Below are 22,282 nucleotides of genomic sequence, written 5' to 3' on the forward strand. Positions count from 1 at the left end.
TTTTTTTTTTAAGTCCGCCTTTCCTTCCTTCAAAAATGATTGCTCCTTAATTTAGTTGCTCATTCAGTCATCTTGATATGATATGCTCTCAATAAACAGACAACAATCTATAATGGTTGAAGGAAAATAAGAAATAAATTTGGCACACATTTTAGGAATCATCGACAGTAAAAGGAGATAAACTGCGGCCCAGTTTCTGGATTTTCCTCTATGATAACAGTTTTTCATAACCCAAGGGTTCTTAACATGGATGCACTATTGATCAACTCCTTCCGAATGAGGTAAATTACACTAAGTCAAAACATAAACACACGAAATCACAAACCTCATACAGCTGCTCAGGGGACGACTAGGGCTGTAAGTCGATCTCAGGCAGCTGGAAGCAAAAATAAATAAATAAAATAAAATGTATGAAGTTCATGTGTCTGATCCCCAAGCGCACTCATCCAAAGAGCAGACAGACGGAGGAAAAGAGGAAGGAGGAAATTGAAGGCGGACGTGAGGGCTGGGAAGCGGGAGCGATGCAGCAGGAGTGGAGGTGTTTCAGAGGGGTTTGAAGTGATGGAGGAAGGAGAGAAGTTTTGAAGGGGAGGAGCAGGGTGATGCAGAAGAAAACAAAAACACATCCCGAACCTCATCAGAACTACTACCATGCAACTGTCGTTATTAATATTATATAAGTGGCTTAGCTTTGCCAAATGTTTAATGCTAAAATGGCAGTTACAGTTCTGTTGTGGGACAAATTATGTTTTGTATGAATGAAGCGGAGTGCAAAATCTGTAAATGAATATGCAGGCTTTTCAACAAGTGGCTTAATTAGACATGCAGGCTTCCATCCCCAAATCCAAATGCGGAGCAGCATTCAACAGGTGGTGCAGAGCCGCTAAATATTGAAGAGCAATGGTCCCACACACCAAAAAGGCACGCAGTTGTATCTTCAAGTCAACTTTACAAAGACGATCATCTCTCAAATATCCATTCAGATATAATTTCAAATAGCTAAAAATAAAAGGGCTCAAATCATTCAGTTTGGCTGACCTCAAAAGATACGTACATTTAAAAGAACTGTTGATCTATCGAAAGTATTTTCCCATTATCTAATAAATATGAAATAATAAAATACAGACAGTATATTTTCCAATTTCCACAGTTTTGGGGCAGATTAAAAATCTGACTTAATTTATAAGAAATCCTGGTTAAATAAAGTAAGAATTGCAACATCATGAGAAAGATTTCTACATTGATATGAAATTATATCTATTCATAAATATGGAATATGGAAAATATTTTTTTTAGACACAATTAGAATCACATGTTTTAATAATAACAATCCTCCATTTAAAGCTGGTACTCTATTTATATACAGAGTTGTGCAGTTTACTGCCTTTTCCACAACACTGTCCTGGAAATATTTCAGAATAAAAGCCTTGTGTAAACAAGTGAACAGATTCTGTCCAGAGAAAGACACTAGTGGTCTTTTATTTTGAAACAGAAACAGGAAAGTTTGAGTTTTAAAATATCTGTATATTTTTTTCATATGTGCGACATCGAAGCTGTAGTAATGTTTCTGTTATAATGTCAGTATATACGGTCAAAAGATCATTTTCACTTTCTATTTTGTTATGAACCACAAGCTCTAACCAGTTAACATGGGCGCCGACATGAAAAGCAAGAGGTTCCGCTCAGGCAGGCAGTTAGACTGTTTGTTCAGGAGGTATAGTGCCAAATAAACCTGTGAACTGACAAAGGTGGGACAAACAGAGAGGAGAAAGGGAGCGCGTAATGGGAAAGGTGGGAAAAAGGTGAACGAGAGGTGAAACCGATTGAGGAAAACAGATGAAGTAATGGAGTGAGCCAGCAGAGACTTTCCTCTCTGCTGCAGGTTTTTTGGAAAGCATTCATCTTGAGGATCTCCTCTTCTTTAACAAACAGCATCCTCTACGATGCCAATTAAAACATCACCACACCATAAACACATCCCCCCCCCATCATGTTTCTGTCTCCCTTTTAACCTCCTTCCCTCTTTTCTCCCCTCCCCTTGATGTGTTGAATCTTATTAGAACAATTTGCCTTCATACAACAACACACACACTCTTTCACCGGGTCAGTTCGTTGACTTGCTTATACCCCCCCTATCGCTTCTGTGTGTTTGTCATGCTGGCCTTCCCACCGTTTTAATTGGTGCTAGTTAGAGAGAGAAAAAAAAATTGCTGTTTTTGCTACATTTTCACCAAAATATGCAGGAGGGAAATAAGGCTATGAACATGTTAATTGATAGCGGATCAAGGAGAACACAGGCAATTAGTGCAAAGCTGACAGATGAGCGAGGCCCTGCACCGGAGACTTTGATGACAACAAGAACTCCACGCACCTACTGTACATACACACACACACACACACACACACACCTGGTTAGCCAGCAGGGCCAGTGTAGACCAGAACCACTGTTTGATTCAGACCAAGCAGGAAGAGCGACTGTGAATGGGGTCTCGTGCTTTTAGTTTGCATGAACACACACTTGCACAGATGCAGAATAGACATAAAAACAAACATTCATATCAGCCGTCACACAGATACAGAGAGAAAAATGTGCTGCTGGGGTTATCTACTGGTTTTGAGAAGACATCGTTATGTTGCTGCCTCCCTCACTTTATTTCTGAACACTGTAGCCCAGAGAGTTCAATTGCTTTTGTTTCGTGACGATATGATCTGTATATGTATTCTACGTGTGCTGTGTAGAACCTCACAGGGGTTTTGAGGCAGTTATAGATAGATATTTGAGGGTGAATCTGATGTTGATATGAATTTCTTTTAAACACATAACATAAACACATATCGTTAGCATGGGTTTGCCCCAAGTCTGGATTATCAACTAGACAAAGCAGCCAACTGCCCGAGTGTTGATGTGCTTCAATGCACAATGCTAATTCAACTGAGCCAGACCTTAAGGGGCCTCAAAAGCCCCATGTTCATTGATCTCAATTGACTGCAAGTAATTTGCTGTCAGGCAATTTTGTACCACTAAAGTACAATATCGACAGTGGCAGGTCCAGTGTTATTGGATAATCTTTGTGTTTTATGGAGGGCCATGTGACAGACAACTTTTATTTTAGATTTCAACATGATGCCCAAAACGTTTGATAGGAAATTATGTTCTGAATGTCTTATTTCCCTTGACATTCATCAATGGATGAATTCTACTCAGTTGCCATGGAGATGGTTCGGTTCTTTTCACATGACCCAAGTCACCTCTTATTACATGATCAAAATTCCATGCCCAGGTCAAATGAAATAAACCATCTCTATGAAAAGTGAGCAAATTCCATCCACTGAGGAAGGCCAGGCGATGTGGATGTAATGTAGACGGTAGGACTTTTTGTCAAACCATGGTCGAAAAAAACCTTCAAGCACTGAAAATGTTTAGTTTTTGCATTAAAAATAAATGAGTCTTTCTCATTTTCATTTACTAATGTTTGTTTTTGATGAAACACTGAATAAGCAGCCATTAGCAACATCATTTATTTTGACTCCTGCTCAATTTTCACCGTTTGTTCTAATTTTCTTCTATTCTCGTTTTCCTTCCCTGTGGCTCCTCCCCTCTTCCTCCTCTTTAGGTGAGCCTGCAGTAGCCAGAGAGAACAACTGTCTGAATGCTGCCAAGGCCTGCAACCTGAACGACACGTGTAAGAAGTACCGTTCGGCTTACATCAGCCCTTGCACCAGCCGCGTCTCCACCGCCGAAGTCTGCAACAAGAGGAAGTGCCACAAGGCCCTGCGGCAGTTCTTTGACAAGGCAAGGCACCTCTGACACAAGCACATAAAAAAAGAAGAAAAGCACACACACTGAGGGGTTTTCCAAACGACTGATATCTGATAAAAGCTGAGTGTCCATTTTAAAAGGACCTGCTTCAAACGGAAGAATGAATTTTGAAGAGTAAAAGTTAGACGGGGTGTCAAAATAACAATACATAATCATGCAGGCTTCTTTGTGCAGGGTTGTCTTTTCCATTGCCAAGCTTTGACATTGATTCAGTCATCAACCACAAAAGTTGTTTTTGCTGTCTGTCCCATATTGTAAAAAAAAAAATGATGTGAGACATTGTAATTGCAACCCAGCGCCCATGATGTCCCTTCGGAATAACTAAAGTGGCACTGCTTCAAAAAGCAACAGCACGAATCAATAGAAAAGTAGAACGAATGCATGACATTGTTAATCTTATTGTGATTGTGTTTAATTTTGTTTTCTTTTTTCACAGCAGAGAACTTTGTGTGAACAGCCTTGAGCTTTGTGTTGTAGATAACACTGTGATGACATTCTTCTATTGAAGCCCAACTGTGTGGTTACAACCCTGTTAACATCTAGAGGGTGTCATTCAACTCTAATATCAACATGTACTGATGTTGTTATTCTACTGAAGCAATGTTAAAAAGACAAGAGGGACAATTTTGACATTTTGGCATAATAATTAATACAATTCTCCCTATTGTTTTTAAATTTACAGTAACCACTTGACCATTTTCAGTTGTCGGCTGGAATGTTTAATGCATGCTTTAACCTCAGTATTTGGTGGTTTGTTTAACTGGATTATCAATGTGAAACCAAGAGACTGACAGAACTTTGAACCTGATAAACCCTCCAGCCAACATTAAGTAATGAGTTTTCAATTTCCAACAGCGTCAAGATCAGTTTGTTTTGAATAACAGGAAATATTGAGTTAGCATGAGTAGCAATAGCCACGATTGGTACAGAAAAATAACCAAAACGAGAATGAAAATGGAGGTTTTGCATATGGCTTCACTTGTACGGTTAACGTTGAGTTTGATTCTTGTGCCACACAGGTTCCTCCGAAGCACAGCTACGGCATGCTGTACTGCTCATGCCCGATTAGCGACCAGACAGCATGTTCTGAACGCAGGCGTCAGACCATCGTCCCCGTCTGCTCGTACGAAGAAAAACAGAAACCCAACTGTCTCGAACTGCAGGCCTCTTGCAGAACCAACTACATCTGCAGGTAGGAAACTGTATTTTCTGCATGTTATTTCTTGTATTTTCAGCATTTTCAGCATTGATTAGACAATAAATTAAATAATGATTGGAAATTAGGGGATAGAAAGATGGGGAATGCCACACAACTAAGTTACCCGGCCAGGTCCAAACTGGGAACACCATTGTTTATGATTGACAACTTAATCTCAAGATCTATAGGAAACAAGCACTGTACTGAAAAATAAAAGGAAACACTCTTTGTGTGATCTGCATCGAAAACCAAGCAGCAACATCAGGCTATGGAAAATTAACTCCCCAAACTGCAGTTCCTTAAATGGCCACTTGAGGCTCGCTCCCAACGTGAGCCAATCCCTACAGTCCCCAATGTAAAAAAAAATCCCAATTTTACAGCAGGAATAAAAGGTTTATAGCCTTCGACAAAAAAACGGTTTTGGTTTCTATCCCAATTTTCCCCATTTATGTAAATTGTACGTGGTTAAATTTTTATATAACTCACCCGTTTTAATCATATTTAGCCGGGAGTTATGGCTTGGCCGTCCCTGCCAAGATGGCGACGGACGACAACCACACACTTTATGCTTCACAACCGCTCTTCAGAAACCTTTGGGTTACGTCATGGAGAATACAATTACATCCACTTCCATTAACTCCCTGGAGACATACTCTAACCTGACCCTTGCATGAACACAGATCCAAACAAAAAAGTCTTAACACATGCCCCTTGGACACCTCTTTACATTGTACAGTCACTGTATTCACCATCACCAGCAGACATACAGTGCTTTAAGGCTCAGATTCACACACCAAAAAGAGCAATTCAGTGATTGACATCTGACATCAGCCTCATTGAAGTGTGTGTATGTGTGTATTCATGCAGTCTCTAGAGCCCACAGCCAGCGGTCTTGTGGCTTTCTTGGATTAAATGGAAGCATTAGACATCATAAGTGAGCTCCATTTGGACTGTGGCCTCGGGTCTCCCTCCCTCTCCCCCTCACCCTCTGCCTCTACTTAACGGCAAGCAGCGTGACAGCAGTATATTCATACTGCGAGTTTCTAGCCGTCCGTCCGTCTTCGTCTTTCTTTTTTTTTTCTTCTCTTTCCGTGGCGCTGTCTATCCGTCAGACATACGCTCTGGGCTGAACAACAGGCCTCGCTGCAGCACAGCTTCCTCCCAGTCCATTTGTCAGTTAGCACAGATAGATTAAAGCCATGCATTTCCACAAGCTCCCTCACCATATGTCAGGTGTAGTATACTGGCTGCTCTGACAACTCTCCCTGCGCACTGCTCTGCTCGGAACCAGATTGGTGTGATTAGATAGATCACACTGTGAGTGCATGTATATGTGAGTGCGTGTTTGTTTTAGTACATGCTTGAATCCACACATCCCCGTAACAGGTTGTCAATGTGTAATTCAACAAAAACAGGAATCTGCTCTCCTTGTTTCTCAAATGCAAAAGTGTGGTTTTTTGTCACACATTCAGGGCCAGTTTCACATTATTCTGAAATGCTTAATGTGAATATTTCTATAGAAAGAACAACTGTCTTCCTGTCATTTATATCAAGGACATGTTTTATAATTTTTTTGATAATATATTTTTATATTTATTTTTTGTTTTATGCTTAAATGTTAAAATTATAATATAGATTATCTTATTTTTTTATTTTTTTATTGTGCTACGTTGAACTTATTTGAGTAGTTTAGGCCTCCATATTCCCATTGGTCATGATAAAATTTTGCAGATCAATGTCCATACTGTTGTTGTACACACAAACACTTTTACTGTGTAATGAGGACAATGGACATTTCAAGTCAGAATCAGAATCAGAATCAGCTTTATTGTACGCATACATGGAATCTGACTCTGGTTTTTGGCGCTCACTAATACACAGAAATAGACAAAGAAGAAAAAGGATAAACATTAACTATTTTGTACACAGAAATATAAAAATGCAAAAGTATATATATGAACATAAAAACACAATAAACAACGACAGTGAAGTGTAGACAAAAGTGCACTTGGTTTTACTCCCAAACTAAGGACTAAACTAGGGGTTTGTCATCTGACCTTTTATTTCTCTGCCTGGTTGGAAAAATATCTCAACGATTAGTAAACTGAGTTATATTGTTAATATTGCCAAAGGAATGACGCAACAAATCACGCAACAAACATGTTACATTTGAAAAGCGTTGTTAGAATGTTTTGTTTTGAGTCAAAGAACACGCTCAATCTCACCTAAAATGGTGATTTCCTTGTGATTCCAAACTCCATTTCAATTTCACGTACCGCTGCACCTGTGGCAAAAGTGTAAACAAACATTTGTGAAGGCGGCAAATGAAACAGAACGGACTTGGTGGAGAATTTGCCTTGAGCCTCATTCATTCCAGGATATTAGAGCAGCCGCGGCAGCATACGTAGGAGCGTTATCGTACTCCACTGAAGGCAGACATTAAGAAGGCTAATTGCATCGAGAGAAATGGCTTTGAGCGCACGCACATTTGGACCGGGCGTTTTTTGCTGCACATTCCAATCACATTGGCCATCTGAAAATTCTCATATGAAATCTATTGGAGCTACAATCACGTCTGGCTCTGAAATAAGTTTGGATCTGTTTGTGTTGCAGGTCACGACTGGCTGACTTCTTTGTCAACTGCCAGCCGGAGCCTCGCTCGCTGTCGGGCTGTCTGAAGGAGAACTACGCAGACTGCCTCCTCTCATACTCCGGTCTGATTGGTGAGCATTCTTGATTGTTATTGGTCAGCCTAGTCTTAGCATCGACTCCAGGTCTCTGTGGATTGTTGTTTATTTTCTTTAATTATGTCTTTAAAGGATTTATGTTGAAACCTCATTTTCTTTGTTTTGTCTTTTTTCTTATGATAATGTTGCACTAACAAAAGTAAGTGTGGAAATCAGGTGAAACACATTTGATGGCCAAAATAAGTAAAACTAAAAAGTGGTGGAAATGTCCTTATTGAAATGGATTCTTTAAGGCAAAACAAAACCCACAGATTTTCTCTCAGGAAGTCTTCATAAAGACTTATCAACTTGAAATGATCGGAACTGAACTGCTAGAGCGCAGATCAAACCAAAGTAAAGCTGAAGTCCGACAAGACTCACAGTGAGCAGTCAGATGATTAGACAAGTTGTAGACCATTTATTAAACTACTTAGTTTCGGGGTTCAACTGAAAGTTAATTCTCTTTGAAATTGTGGTAGTAATCCCTTATGGCCCAGAAACCTGTATGTGCACAAGTACGGTAGGTCAAAGGTGAAGCAGTTAGTGGGTCTGTAAACTATGATGGATGTTTACAATGAACATTTTGAATCATCTTCTTGCATCCATTACATTTTTTTGTCTAATCTGGAGGTTTTTATCCAACCTGTTTGATCATCTGACTGTCCAACTTTCCTAAACTGGCCCCTTTTAGTGACGTCGCCTTGTTTCCAGATCTCATTAATAACCTTAGTGAATACAATGTTATAACCAACGGAAACTCTAAAGTCCTTTAATCTAACTCCTGGTGTAATCCCAGTCTCGATCACCATGTGGATCAGCCAAACTGTCCTCACAACGCCGATTCACTCTACGTACTGCAAAACCAAAAGAGCCCGTGTTGGAGCGCATCCAGCACCAGAGAACGATCTGTTGGTGGAGAGAGAAATCACTGACGGAGGCTATTTACTTTCCCCCTGGTGTGGAGGAAGCCTATTCCTCAATCCAGCTTCTCTGCATTCTGCTTCCTGCAGAAACTCCACCACACTGCGTTACTCGTGTTCACGGGGAGGAGAAATAAATGTAACAATGATTTAGCTTTGTTATTAGGGCATTCATCTTTTAACAAAGAAGGAGGATGATAGCCGAGTCTTAAAGGGGTTTTAATATCCGTTTTTGTTTCTTGACAGTCAGCAGCAAATGTATGATTCTCAACTATAATTCAGAGAGAATCCTTGTCTAGGGATAACATTCCGTACTCAAACAAAGACAGATGAATGAATGGTTCCATCCATCTGCTGCAGGTACCGTGATGACTCCCAACTACCTGCGCTCACCCAAGATCAGCGTCTCACCCTACTGCGACTGCAGCAACAGTGGCAACAACAAGGACGAGTGTGACAAGTTCACCGAGTTTTTCACCGAGAACACCTGCCTCCGTGAGTTATCCCTCTGCCCGGCTGCTGTCTGACCAGCTGCTCACTATTCGGTTCTCTTCTACTCTTTTTCTATTCTACTTTAGTGTTTTTCTGTTCCTGTTCACTTTTCTATTTCCATCCTCTCTGCTCTGCTCGTCTTTTATCCTCTCTTTTTCTTTTCTTCTCTCTCCTTCTCTCGCTCTCTCCTTCTAACTAAATATATCCCATTGCCGTGCCTGCATTGTTATCCCTCTGCATTACAGAGGAACCAGTCACACTGCAGCACGCTGTCTGAATATGTATGTGTGTGTGTGTGTGTGTGTGTGTCTGTGTTCGTTTGTGTGTGTGTGTGTGTTTGTGTGTGTGTTCGTTTGTGTGTGTGTGTGTGTGTGTGTTTCTGTGTGTGTGTGTGTGTGTGTGTGTGTGTGTGTGTGTGTGTGTGTGTGTGTGTGTGTGTGTGTGTGTGTGTGTGTGTGTGTGTGTGTGTGTGTGTGTGTGTGTGTGTGTGTGTGTGCCCAAAAGCTGTAGCAGGACTCCTGCTCCAGATCTTTGACAGAAAGCGGCTTTTTCATCCGACCCTCTTACACAACCACTTTAATTAACAACCCACCTCAAACACACGCACACACACACACACACACACAATCTCTTTCTCTATCCCCCCGCCCCCCACACACACACACACACACACACACACACATTACCAGCCAATATGCATAAGTTGCAGGACATTTTTACCGCGCTGTGGCGATAAGAGACAGATTCATTGTGTGTTTCTCTGTAATCAGAGCTAATTCTGCTCCTTTTGCTCTAGTTGTACCCTCTGTGTGAGTCAGCCAGCTGCCTTTCCTCCACAACACAGTTTAAGTGTAACGTGATTCCTCATTGATTCCTGTACGGAGGTCAGAACACAGGGCCATGTTGAGAGTATCATGCTTAATGACACCTGAGCTGGATGAATGTTTGTAATAAGCTACGCTTGGTTTCAAGGATGCTTGCTGGAATCTAACAGACTACTTGATTGGATGGCAACAGATTCAGTATGAGTCTTTGGACTTTGGTACTATGAGGAAAATTAATCTTTTTCAAATGATAAGATCTGTGTCCATCCCAAACGATTTGATCGTGAAAACAAAAGTGATCCTAAAATGGATTTCCATTTAAAAAATATGTGTAGAAAGGGATGAATGGATTGTCAATAAATAGATTATTGGCTATGGTTGCAACCATTTTTTTTTTTTACCATGTAAAAGTATGCCTATTGTCTCCGGGCTAAATTACAAACTGTGGTCGTTAGGGTTGGGTTTAAATGGCCGTTGTTGATGAATTAGCTGGATTTGTTTAGCACTGAGGCATCCATACCTCAAGTTTTGATCTGTACTTCTTATTATATTCAAAAACAAATGTACACCAGCACTTAATTATGACTTACTTTGGTCGAAACGGGGTTCAGCTGTCTGGTTATTGTTCATATTTTCAGCCGGTTTTCTGTCCTCAGCCAGAGATCACTTGTGAGAAATAGAAAAGAACCACTTTCAAACTCCACAAAAGTGTGCAGACTTGTTGAAAGCTGAACCCAAGTAGATTCAATAAGGGATTTCAAGGGATTTGGGTTTCATAAAATGATTGAATCCCAATCCTAGTGGAAATATAACAGAATCTTAGGTTTGCTGTAGTTGCTGGAATTAAATGCTAATGGGTTGGGTCTCAAGTTCTTTGTGTGCAAATGAAAACCCAAGGTTAAAATACAAAATGGAGAACCGCTCTAGGTAAAGTTTTTTTCAGTTGTTTTAACATTTCATCCATTTGTAAGTGTGTCTTGAGGTGAAAGCATCACATCATATATGTATGTGGATAAGCACACATTCACCTCTATGTGTACAAAGTGCACAGTTGCCTTGTTAATGAACCAGTTAGGCGTTCAATTGATGAAGCAATCAGTCAATCGATTGGTCGATAGGTTCCTAAGTAGGTGTACGCGCTGGGAAGATGGTGTGCATTCAAAACAATGAGTCACGGTCTCAGTGATGGGGATGAGTTGCTGCTGGTGGTTCAGCACTACGCCAGCTAAGTGGGCGCTTTGATTTTCCTCAGTCACAACGACAGTTACCAGATAGAAAATCATCGACGAGACGCACCAACTCTTCTCTCTTTCACTCACTCATTTGTCCTCTCCTCCTCTATTATCGTTTTTTTTCCTCTCCTCCCTCCTCTTGTTTTCTCTGCTCTGTTGTCTTTTTACCAGTCAGGGTTAACGAGGTTGGTTTGCAGCAGATAATAAGGGCTGCTACAGTCAATGTGTTTTTGTGTATGTGTGTGCATCTTGGTGTGTTTTCTCGGTAAATGTATTTGTGAGATGGGCATCGTACATAATAATAATAATAATAATAATAATAATAATAATAATAATAATAATTGTATTTGTACAGCACTTTTCAAACTTGGAGTACAACGTGCTTTCCATAGGCTGCAGGCCAATACAATTACAAAATCTCAAAAAAATTTAAACAAAAAATACAAGCACACAATTAAAATACCATTTAAAATACATTTACAGATTAATCATTTAGAACCACAAGGTAGGACAGGTGAAACTGCTTAATAAACTTAAAATCAAGTGGTTACACAACAGAGAAATATCAAAAATTGAACAAATAAATGAATATAATTAATTGTCAGGCAAAAAGGCAAGTTGGTAAAAATGTGTCTTAAGACGGGATTTAAAAGCGGAAACGGTGTCAGAAGAACGAATGTGAGCTGGAAGACTGTTCCAGAGCTCATGTCGTTGCTTCTGCTTGTTTCGCATGATTTTATACTCGTGTGTTAGAGTGTGCCATCTCGAGATTTGCAATATCAAAGTGGGTTTATGTGGGTTAAAACAAGCTCTCCCTCTATATATATGATTTGCTTTTATTCTCTGTAGGGAGCCGAGCGAAGGGCAAAGTGGAGGAATACACTCCCTCTGAGTTTTCATTATTATTCCTAGTTCTGTGTTCTCTCTCTCTTCCCTTTTACTGCCTCCTCATTTTACCATTACAACCCCTCTCTTCTCCCCGTACTTGTTTCTCCTGCTCGTGCTTCACCTCACTTCTTTCGGCTCATCCCATCTCTCCGTCTCCACGTCCTCCTTTCATGCCCTCCCTCTTTGTGCTCTCATTAAGCTTGCTCAGCAGTAACTGGAACTGACAACGTCTGAAGATCCTGACACACGCCGGTTACAGGGTCATGACTAGAGAGAAACTACGAGAGCGAACGAACGAGGAGAGACAGAGAGAGAGAATATGGAAAGACTGAGAGAGAGAGAGAGAGAGGACTTTCTGTTATACTTAGACTGCACTTTAGATGTGGTATTGTTCAGAGATGGGAGATGATTGCCTTGGATGAATGCTTTGCTCTCCTATATTTACTTGTCTGAATACATAAGAATCCCAAACCTTATCAAAGCTTATGTCATATGTGTATTGGCAAAGTCAAAAGCAAAATGGGTTTTTTTTCCCCTTATTTTGAGTACTTTCAGAGGCTTTAAGTGGGACAAATATTCTCTAATTCAAAATAAATGGTTAGATGAAATTCTGTTTTCCTATCTTGTAATTCGTCATACAACTCCTCAGGGCTTTTTTCGCCGTCTCTTGGGAGGTGTTTTCCACCGCAATAACATTCTCGAGAAAAACACTGGAGAATACTGGAATGTATTCAAAGCCTTTTCCAATCTGATGCCTTCCCCATTTCCGGAATATGTACTGAATATGCAAAGGTCACGCCATCCTGCCTGATCATAACTCTAGTATTACAGCAAACCTCGTACATGTAAAGTGAGATAAAGTGGTAATGTAGACATCTGTGAGGGGAGAACCCAAACTTCCCACACAAATATCTGCTGCAGTGGGGAGATGATATCATGTTCGCTCCAATGTGCCGTTTGCTTTCGTGAAGGTTAAATTAATTTCGTTTAATTCTTTAACAAAAAAAAAAAGTGTCTGTGTGTGTGTGTGTGTACTTTAATCTCTTTGAGGAACAGATTTTAGACCTTGAAAATGAATATTTTTGGGAAGTAAGGACATTTGTACTGTTCATCACTTCTTTAAAAAGGGCTGTTTGATGGTGGAGACTTTCTTTTTAGGGTTTAGAATAAAGACAATAACAGTTGTGAATTGTTTTTTACTAGGTGATACTCAACTAATGTGGTTTCAGATCAATTCTGGTGATGTCATCCATTCCCGGAATCAAGCAGCTACTCCCAGGGGAGCTTTCACTTAAAATAATGAGACCATGGGTTTTTCCCATTTCAGAGTTTGTGCATGCTCAACACCTACCTCGCCTCTTCTCCTTGTGTCTTAGTCCCGCCCACTGGAGATACAAGCAGAGGAGGCGAGGAGGGGATGGGGGTTAAGGAGGAGAGAGGAGTCGAGGCAACAAGCGTTTCACAAAGTGAGCCATGCCTCGGAGCCGTCATTTAAGAGTGACGTCAATTAAATATGACATATACTGTCATCATTTGGGGAAGACAATGAATATGAAACACAGAGGTTATCACACAGTATCTTAGTTTTTATTTATATTTTCAAAACAAAAGGGATCCACTCACGTAGACGTCTGAGATCCTGAGGCTTCATTTGAGATGCTAACAGTTTCACACACTGTGCTGCGAGTATAATTCAGCCTTAGGTGAGGAGACAGAGGAGCCAGGAAAGAGCCCATCAACACCGACAATATGCTCATCAGCCTTCTGCTGTCTCGGCACAAAGCTACCAGCTACACCATCACATGCTCACACTCATAAGCAAAAATTAAATATGCACATGCAAACTCATGAGCAAAGTTGCAAGTATCAGGGCTGCAGGATATTGACTAGAATTACTTATTTTGTGCTTAGTATTGCGTTTCCGATATAAATGCCAGCTTTTTAAAAACATCATTTATTTTACTAGAAAATAAAAGCTTTGTTAGTTTGAAGAATAAGAAAGATTTATTCCAAATGCCAGTTTATTTTACACCCATGGTTTGCCCCATTTTATGTGCTGCCCTAATCCCCTCCCCCAGATGCACACAGTATATTATTATGTCTGCTAACATACATACACAATGCACATTAAAACAAAGATAGATGAATTGAACTTACAACCAATGAAATACAAACATATGATTTTACTATTTTTCTTCATCACAAATTTCCCTCGTTTATTTCTTGTTCTGTGTTAGAGAGAGAGAGAGAGAGAGAGAGAGAGAGAGAGAGAGAGAGAGAGAGAGAGAGATGGATAGAAAGCAGTTCCATCTTTTGGGATGTCTGGTCTCACCAGAGGTAAATCCAGCACAGCAGATGAAGTAAGGGAGCGTCCGGATCTACTTAGTTCAAGATTAATAGTCACGTTTATTAAATGTGCAGAGTGGAACTAACTCAAAGGTTCTTCTGAGGACAGGGTGAGTTTTAGCAGAGGCCACTTCCACCAGGGGGGAGGAACAGAGCGAGGAGAGGATGGTGAGACCGTGCTGACCACAGGAACTCTGAACTTGTGTTTACGTCTTTCCAAACACAAGTCAGTCAATCTCAGCAGCAGCTACTTGTTTTAAATATTTTCTTATTCTTATTATTTATATCATTATCTTATTCTCCTCCTCTGCACAACATTACGTTACATTACATTACAGTCATTTGGCAGACGCTTTTATCCAAAGCGACTTACAACAACGTTTATTAGTAACTGGACATCAGTTTTGCTAAAGAAAATATCTGGATCTTGGTCAGCAGGGATAAGGGAATCCTGCCATGGGTGCTTTTAGAAAAGACAACAAGTAGACAGGGGAAGGTCACATTTTGGAGACAAACCTGCTGTCAATCATCGTTCACAGTTTTCATCATCTGCAGGATGAATGATGCCAGCACTGCAGCAGGCGCTCCCCTTAGCCCCGCAGTGCAACCTATGCTGTTCTTAACTTTTATTGCTCTTTTGTTTTAAGTCTGTTGTGTGCCATCTTGGCCAGGACTCTCTTAGAGATGATATTGAAGATATTTTAAATCACATTGGGAATATCATAGTAATATAAACATCAAATATATAAAAAAAAAAAAGGGTGTAAGATGCCCCAATTTGGAGGCGTGGACTTGAGTCAGCAATTTTGCCGACTTCAGACTCACAGAATCCAAAGATCTCACAACCGTACTGTTACTTAACAAGTTGTTATACCAAAACAACAACAAGAATGACTTGTATGAGTGTTTTCTGATTCTATGTGTGGGGCCTGGTTGAGTTTGAGAAAACTAAATATCTCTTATGTTAAGAAGAAATTCATGAATTTAAGAAATAAGGTTGAATGTTAACTAGGAAGACTAAAGAAGAAAGTTATCCTCTGGCTCGTGCCAACATAATATTCAAAGCCACCGCAGTTTTTTCAGACAGGTAGCCAACATCACTTCACCGTTGAAGAGATGCTTCTTATTCAATAGCAGGAGTTGTTTAAGGTGTTTGGAGCATTTGTACAGAGAGAGGAACAGAAACAAAGAAAACTCATTGAGTGCTGCCACTTAAATGAACGCTGGCATTACTAACCTGAAAAATACGTTTTATTTTGATAGGAGACAAATTACAGCTTATGTTTGTACGTTTTTATTTATTGATTGATTGTTTTATTTTGATTACAAGTGGAATGGCATGACAGGTTTTTTTTGCACACACACACAAAATTATTTATGTTCTTTGACGATAAAACTATTTGGTCTGTGTTTTTCTTTTTTCATATACTCCAAGGATTACACTGAATAACAATGACTCCACTATCTAATGTGAATATATGCCGTACATGATGTAGACTTACCCATGTGTCTTTGCAAACGTCTGTATAAATATTTCAAAGGGGTTAAAGAGCAGTTATGCAGATCAGCTCTTCTTTCCTTTACACCAGAATCAGGGTCATAATTCACTGTTGGAGGGGAGAATATCATTACGTTCAAACAGCGGCTCTGTAAGGCTCAGCTTTCCTCTCATGTGTGTGTCTTTTACATCAAAGCCATAGAACGCTATTAATAGGGCCACTAATGGACTCTAATGGTAAATAGCCACCTCAGCACTCAGGTTTTTGACTGTGTGGTGAATTTCTAATGGGGGGAAGTGATAACAAAACTTAAGTACCATCTAACTCGCCTTTAATTGTGGTTGAGGCCGGTGCAATATAAAGCTTTATTCTAACATGGGGACCAACAAGCGTGTGATTCATGATAAGATCGAGCTTTTTGCTAAAAGTGACCTGCTTGCAATTACAAAGTAGTATTTCTGTTGCGGCTAATAAAACAAATTATTTACCAGCTCAGCATATATCAAAGTCAAAACTCATCGGGAGATGTGATAGGAGCATTTAATCCGGGTGAAACATAACATTAACATCTAAGTCAGGATAAACGCTTTGGTTTAAATCATGGCATCTTGCTTTATGTACACCACCAACCTCCACACAAAAAAAGTATATTTTTGTTCACAGCTTTAAAGTCTGTCCCTCACTTTCCGTCTGCAGGTAACGCCATCCAGGCCTTTGGGAACGGGACGGATGTGGGAGTGTGGCAGCCGATGTCCCCTGTCCAGACCACCACCTCCACCACCACGCCCTACCAGAGGAACCGCGAACGCAACCCCAACACCATCGACAACAATATCAACACAGACCCCGGCATCTACCACTTCTGTGGCAGCCTACAGGTGAGACACACACACACACACACTCTTAGGCACAAGCTGGTTTTGGATTCAGATGCCGACTGTGTTCAGAGGCTCAAGGGTTCCAAATCTGATCCCATAACATTAAAACATTGCAAAACCTTTTTTTTTTGTCCTCTTAGAATGAAAGATGTTACATATGGATGAGGTTTCTGAATCACGAATGCTCTTTCTCTGACCTGCTGATCTTTTTATCCTTTTTCTATCAGTCTCACTATCTATATGTCTCCAGTGTCTGTTCATCTGCTGCTGCTATCTGCATCTGTTGCTTCACTGCCTCATTCCCTCTTACACTTAATATACCAAATATGTCGGGTTAAAACAGTGAATCAGATCCTGGAAATTAAGTTTATTTTTCATATTGCAAATTCAAGTAAGTCTTGTGCTTAAAACCATACAAATGCATAGACAGCAGTTTACAGCAAGCAACTATGGCAAGTGAAAACATTGAAACATTATGCAGCTAAAGAGCCAGATATGTTTCTTAGGTGCTGGTGGAGACCAAACCAGAGTTTAAAGGAGAATATTGGACTTGTAACAATGAGATGATTATATAACTGTGTGTCTGCTTAGTGTGCAAGTAGGTAGCTGTTTGCTCTCTTAGCCATAGCATTGAGCCACAACAGTTTATTGTGACAGTGGTATAGCTGGGATGCATGACTCTCTACTGTTTGATGGTCAAAAATCACCAAATTTACACATTTTTAACTCAAACTTATATTGAAAACAACAATTAAACTATTTTTAACACCAGCAATAAGGACAACAAAGTTGTGACTTTTTTCCAAATAGTTTGTTTTTATCATTAAAGCAGGTAAAATAGTTTCCTTTTAGACCAACAGTATCTCACTGCGGCAAATCATTTAGTGAAAGTATTGATACATAAAGCATGATTGTGCTGGTATAGCATTAAAATGTTAGATACTGTGACTCCTTCACCATCGTCAGTCCGGCTGCTGACACACGTGCCTGATAAGACTCTGAAAGTTGGAGCAGCCACTCCTGCTCTGCAGGAACAACAGTTATCCGGCTGATGAAACAGGGGTATCGCAAGCAGCAATCCTGAGCACCGGTGATGGGCTCCCCCATGGGTCAGGGAGGAAATGGGGATAATACCGTCATTACCAGCAGAGACTCAGAGAGCTATTTCACATATAATAATACTGCAACCCGATGAAGCATCATGAAATCACACAAAGTTATTGTTTATCCGTGCTAACAGTTAATCCTTCAGCAATTTCAAACAGAAATCCACCTTAATCATTCACTACAACCTTCTCTATAGACATCACTTTTAATCTTTATGTTGTTGCTATTTTTAATGATGCTCCCAACTTTTGTTTTTGTTACTGCATGATAGAGTATTGTTTATAATATGTCTGAAAAGCCCTGATCTGCAAACATTTAAACATATAAAGAAGCAGTTTGTGTGTTTATTCACTAAATATCAGAAATAATACTATATATAACCTGTATTCACTTTTCAAAATACAGTTTTTAACCACCCAAATTTGAAGCAGCATCAGTTGATTGTTTTGGCACTTTGGGGGCAGTTGAACAAGATGTAACCACAGCGTTAATTTATTATCACTATATCAAAAGTCTTATGGAATATGCTTATTTTCATATCCAAAAGACATAAGCATCCACGAGTCTTAATTTAAATACACTCTTTTCCCTCTGTTTTGGTCTCCACCATCTCCGAAATTGAGAATTGCATGTAAACCCAAGATGACATGGTAAATAGTAAAAGTAGCAAATTGAAACTTTAAAAAGCATTTCATTTTTTCATCTACCAGACACCAAAAGCTAAAAAGTTCATTTTAAACCCTGCTCCACACACATACTGATATGAAGGCATGCTGTCCTGCAAATTTAGCTCACACAGACAGATATTGTAGACAGATGCAATTACACACAAATACACATAAATGCAAGAGCACTGACTCGCTGACAGTCACTACGCAGTCTGCACCGATAATGAGCTTTGGTGATGTACTGGTGCGTATGTGCTGCTGGCACTGCTCCGATAGCACGTCAAGTACAAGTTAATGAGAGAGTTGTGTAAAGAGCACTTTTTCTAGTGTGTACATGTGCAGTTCCTCCGTATGCTCTAGTGTGGCTGCATGCATGGGTGTTTGATTTTTATGTGAGTGTGTATGTTGGCATCAAGGCAGGCTATACTGTTGTAATGACGCACTCGAGGGACAGGCCTGTGAGAAGACGCACTCTGCTCTTCTCATTGATCGCTCTCTTTTACAAACACATGCAGAATAGTAACCATTAACCAGTGACTCTGAAGCTCTCCACTTACAGCCAATGACAGCTCAGAAACACTTACAGCGGTGCATTTTGCATAGCTTGAAAGACATGGATTGAAGATTATAGGGGGAAAAAATGAATGGTATAACCAGTTAAAAGCTCCTTAGCTCCAAGTCACAGCTTTCTTATTAGGGACGTGAGGAAAAAAAAAAACCTTCTGTTCGTCAGTGTTCTCAATTCAAGTTTGAATCCTTTGTGACTACACAAGGAAAATAAACTGAAGTAGAGGAGATCCAGTTTGCTATTGTGTCTTCCATACATTTACTAAAGAGTGTAGTTCTTAGTGTTTTTAGCCGTAGTGGCAATGTCGGTCCGTCAGTAAACTGGTTCAGACTGAAATACCACAGCAAATAATAGATGGATTGTCAATATATTTCATTTGTGTTTTGGGCAGATAAGGAAATGTTAGCGTACTAATATTGCTAAACTAGGATGGTTAATATGGTTAACATTTTATCTGCTTTTCAACAGCATTTTAGAATTGTCATTGTGACCATTTTTGCGTGTTCACGTTAGCATTTAGCTCAAAGCACTACATAACAGAGAATTTAGAATGTCTTCTTCTTCTTCATCTTCTTCTTCTTCTTCTTCTTCTTCTTCTTCTTCTTCTTCTTCTTCTTCTTCTTCTTCTTCTTCTTCTTCTTTCATCCCACAACAGTTGGCCCCACAACCAACCCACCACAGAGAAAAACAACATATACACATACAAGAATAGAGAGGCTTACATACACATACACACACACACACACACACACACACACACACACACACACACACACCGACACACAGTTTGCAACCCCCCGGGGCTCCATCAGCCTGTTCTTATGAATATAGTTGACTCCCAAGCAGGCAGGACGTGCCCCGGACAAATATGGAAATCTACCTCATGCTAATGTGACTTTTCAGACCAGGCAGGTATTAGGCAAATACAAAACACGTGGACAGAGGGCAAGAATATACATTTGAATTTGTTGAAGTGCAAATCTTTGTGGGTTGGAAATAAGCATTGAAGTTTTTGATATTAAAGGATACATGAAAGGGTTATATGGTTTCCATATTCTGGGATGATCTTATTTAAAGGGTCAGTTCACCCGGATTATGAAGAAAAAATAAAACTAGATGATATGTAAAAAGCTTTATTTGACATATTTAAAAATACTGTATCCATTAATTTAAGAAATTGCAAAGCTGGATATGAACATTGAAATTTAAACCAAAAGTGTTTTTGTTGCCAGACAGTACTAGAGGTAAGTAAGAAAACATAATTAAAACGCAGCATTTGTTGGTGCTTGACCCTTTTGATTACATCTGGATCAGAGATTAGTTCTGTCCACACGGCAAGACAAACCTTGTAAAAGTCAGCCTCCTAATTGCTGAATTTGCTAGTTTTGAATCATAGTGGAGACATTATAGTAGTAAAAACATTAGCAGTGGCAGATGGAGCCCTACTTCTAAACGGAATCTATGATCTAAGATCCACTTGCGTATCATTTACATTTCCAAATGTGTTGTTGTGAAACTCTCAAAGTGCCCTCAGGATTTCAGACTTTATTAGTGTATTATCATTATGATCTCTCTGTGTTTTTATCTGAGATGTGAAAACTAATGCATCCAAACTCCTAACTCCTGACTCCTAACACAGATGGGTACTCATCATGAAACACAAACTGTTGTGTTTAGTCATCGAGTTCCTCGGGTCGGTTTTCTTTATTTTTGTTTTTTTGTTTACTTTGAATTCCTGGCTTGTTGTTTTGTTTTGGTCTTAATATGAAGGCCTGCAAACACACCATGGTTTATAGACATCCCTCCACCTGAGCTTTTTCTTTTCTTTTTTGTTTGGCATTGAAGCAAAGGTGTAATAACAGAATACAGTCACAATGCCTGCAACATCCTGTACTTCCTTATTTTTGGTCTGAAATCACAATACTGTGAATACTGGAGCCATTTATTATTCTGTCACACCTACAGCCTGAGCACACACACACATATACACACAAATACACACAAATAGACACGCATAAACACCCAGAAGGCGAGTTACAGTCGCTTACAGCATCCATCCTGAATGCAGAGATTCAGTATGCAGGCCATTAGAAGCAATGGAGGAAATCTTCCTCCAAGCCACAAAGTATCAAACTATTAATCAGATGCCTTATTAACAAAATATAGAACCCAAAAAAAAAATCAGATCAGTTCAGTTGCTGATTACAAGTCCCGCTCTGCAAAAACAGAAAATCAACTCCTCAAGGGCTTGCAATCAACAACAGTGGTAATGACTTTTACCTTTTACCAAATTTACCTGAAGAGTGAAAACACAGAGGAGAGAATCAAAATTGTCAATGGCATCACTGAACAAATGTCATGTTTATTTTTTTATTTATTTTTTCTGTTCATGACTTGATTGCACACGTTTTTCCTTATACATTAAAATCAAACTGGAGTTATTAGGGATCAAATACACAACTATAGTTGCTGCTTTTTAATGAGGTGCATGAAGAATGCCTCCCTTAAAGTAAACTCTAAGAAACTCTAAAAAGCTTCTTACTATAACCACATGCCTCAGACATCATCGTCTGTTGAGGCACCAGTTTGACCTCTGAGTTGGTTAATGTGTGTGGAGATTTCCTCATTCTTATGATATTATTGATATATCATAAGGAAATAGTTTATTTTCCAAATCTTGAGCTTAAAGTAGTTTATATAACTGAACGTATGCAGACCTCAACCACTGCCTTTTTTAAAGTCAGTTGGTTTCTTTAAACACTAAAATGTTAATTTCCAAATCTTACCTTTAAAGTAGTTTTAGCTAATTAAACGGATGTATACAATAATAATAGAGCTCGCCAATTAGAAAACAATCAAATCCGCTGTTTTGGAAGATACTGAGTGAAAATCGCAGCGCATTAATACGCAGTAAGTTACATGAAAAACGCAGTCAAGCAATGAAAGCACACTCGCCAGCCTCTAACCTTCATTTACACACCTGGAATATGTGTTTGCGTGTGTGTGTCTGTGACAGAGAATCAAAGACAGTGTGTTTGACAGTGCGACAGCCATTGAATGACAAATATGAGATGAAATCAAAGTCTGGGTTTGACTGTCCCTCTGTGCTCAGCCTC

At 39.6% G+C, this 22,282-nt stretch overlaps 1 protein-coding gene across 1 annotated transcript in view; it reads left to right on the forward strand.

The window, feature by feature from the left end:
• The window catches only part of gfra1a (gdnf family receptor alpha 1a), an 88,001-nt gene that overhangs the window by 61,893 nt on the left and 3,826 nt on the right, over window positions 1–22,282 (forward strand). The window contains exons 5-9 of the mRNA XM_054600524.1: window positions 3,615–3,793; window positions 4,840–5,012; window positions 7,632–7,741; window positions 9,025–9,159; window positions 16,642–16,823. Coding sequence (XP_054456499.1) covers window positions 3,615–3,793; window positions 4,840–5,012; window positions 7,632–7,741; window positions 9,025–9,159; window positions 16,642–16,823 — 779 coding nt within the window. The remainder of the gene's footprint in view (window positions 1–3,614; window positions 3,794–4,839; window positions 5,013–7,631; window positions 7,742–9,024; window positions 9,160–16,641; window positions 16,824–22,282) is intronic.

This window comes from Anoplopoma fimbria, chromosome 6 (genome assembly GCF_027596085.1).
Source record: "Anoplopoma fimbria isolate UVic2021 breed Golden Eagle Sablefish chromosome 6, Afim_UVic_2022, whole genome shotgun sequence".
Taxonomy (NCBI): Eukaryota; Metazoa; Chordata; class Actinopteri; order Perciformes; family Anoplopomatidae; genus Anoplopoma; species Anoplopoma fimbria.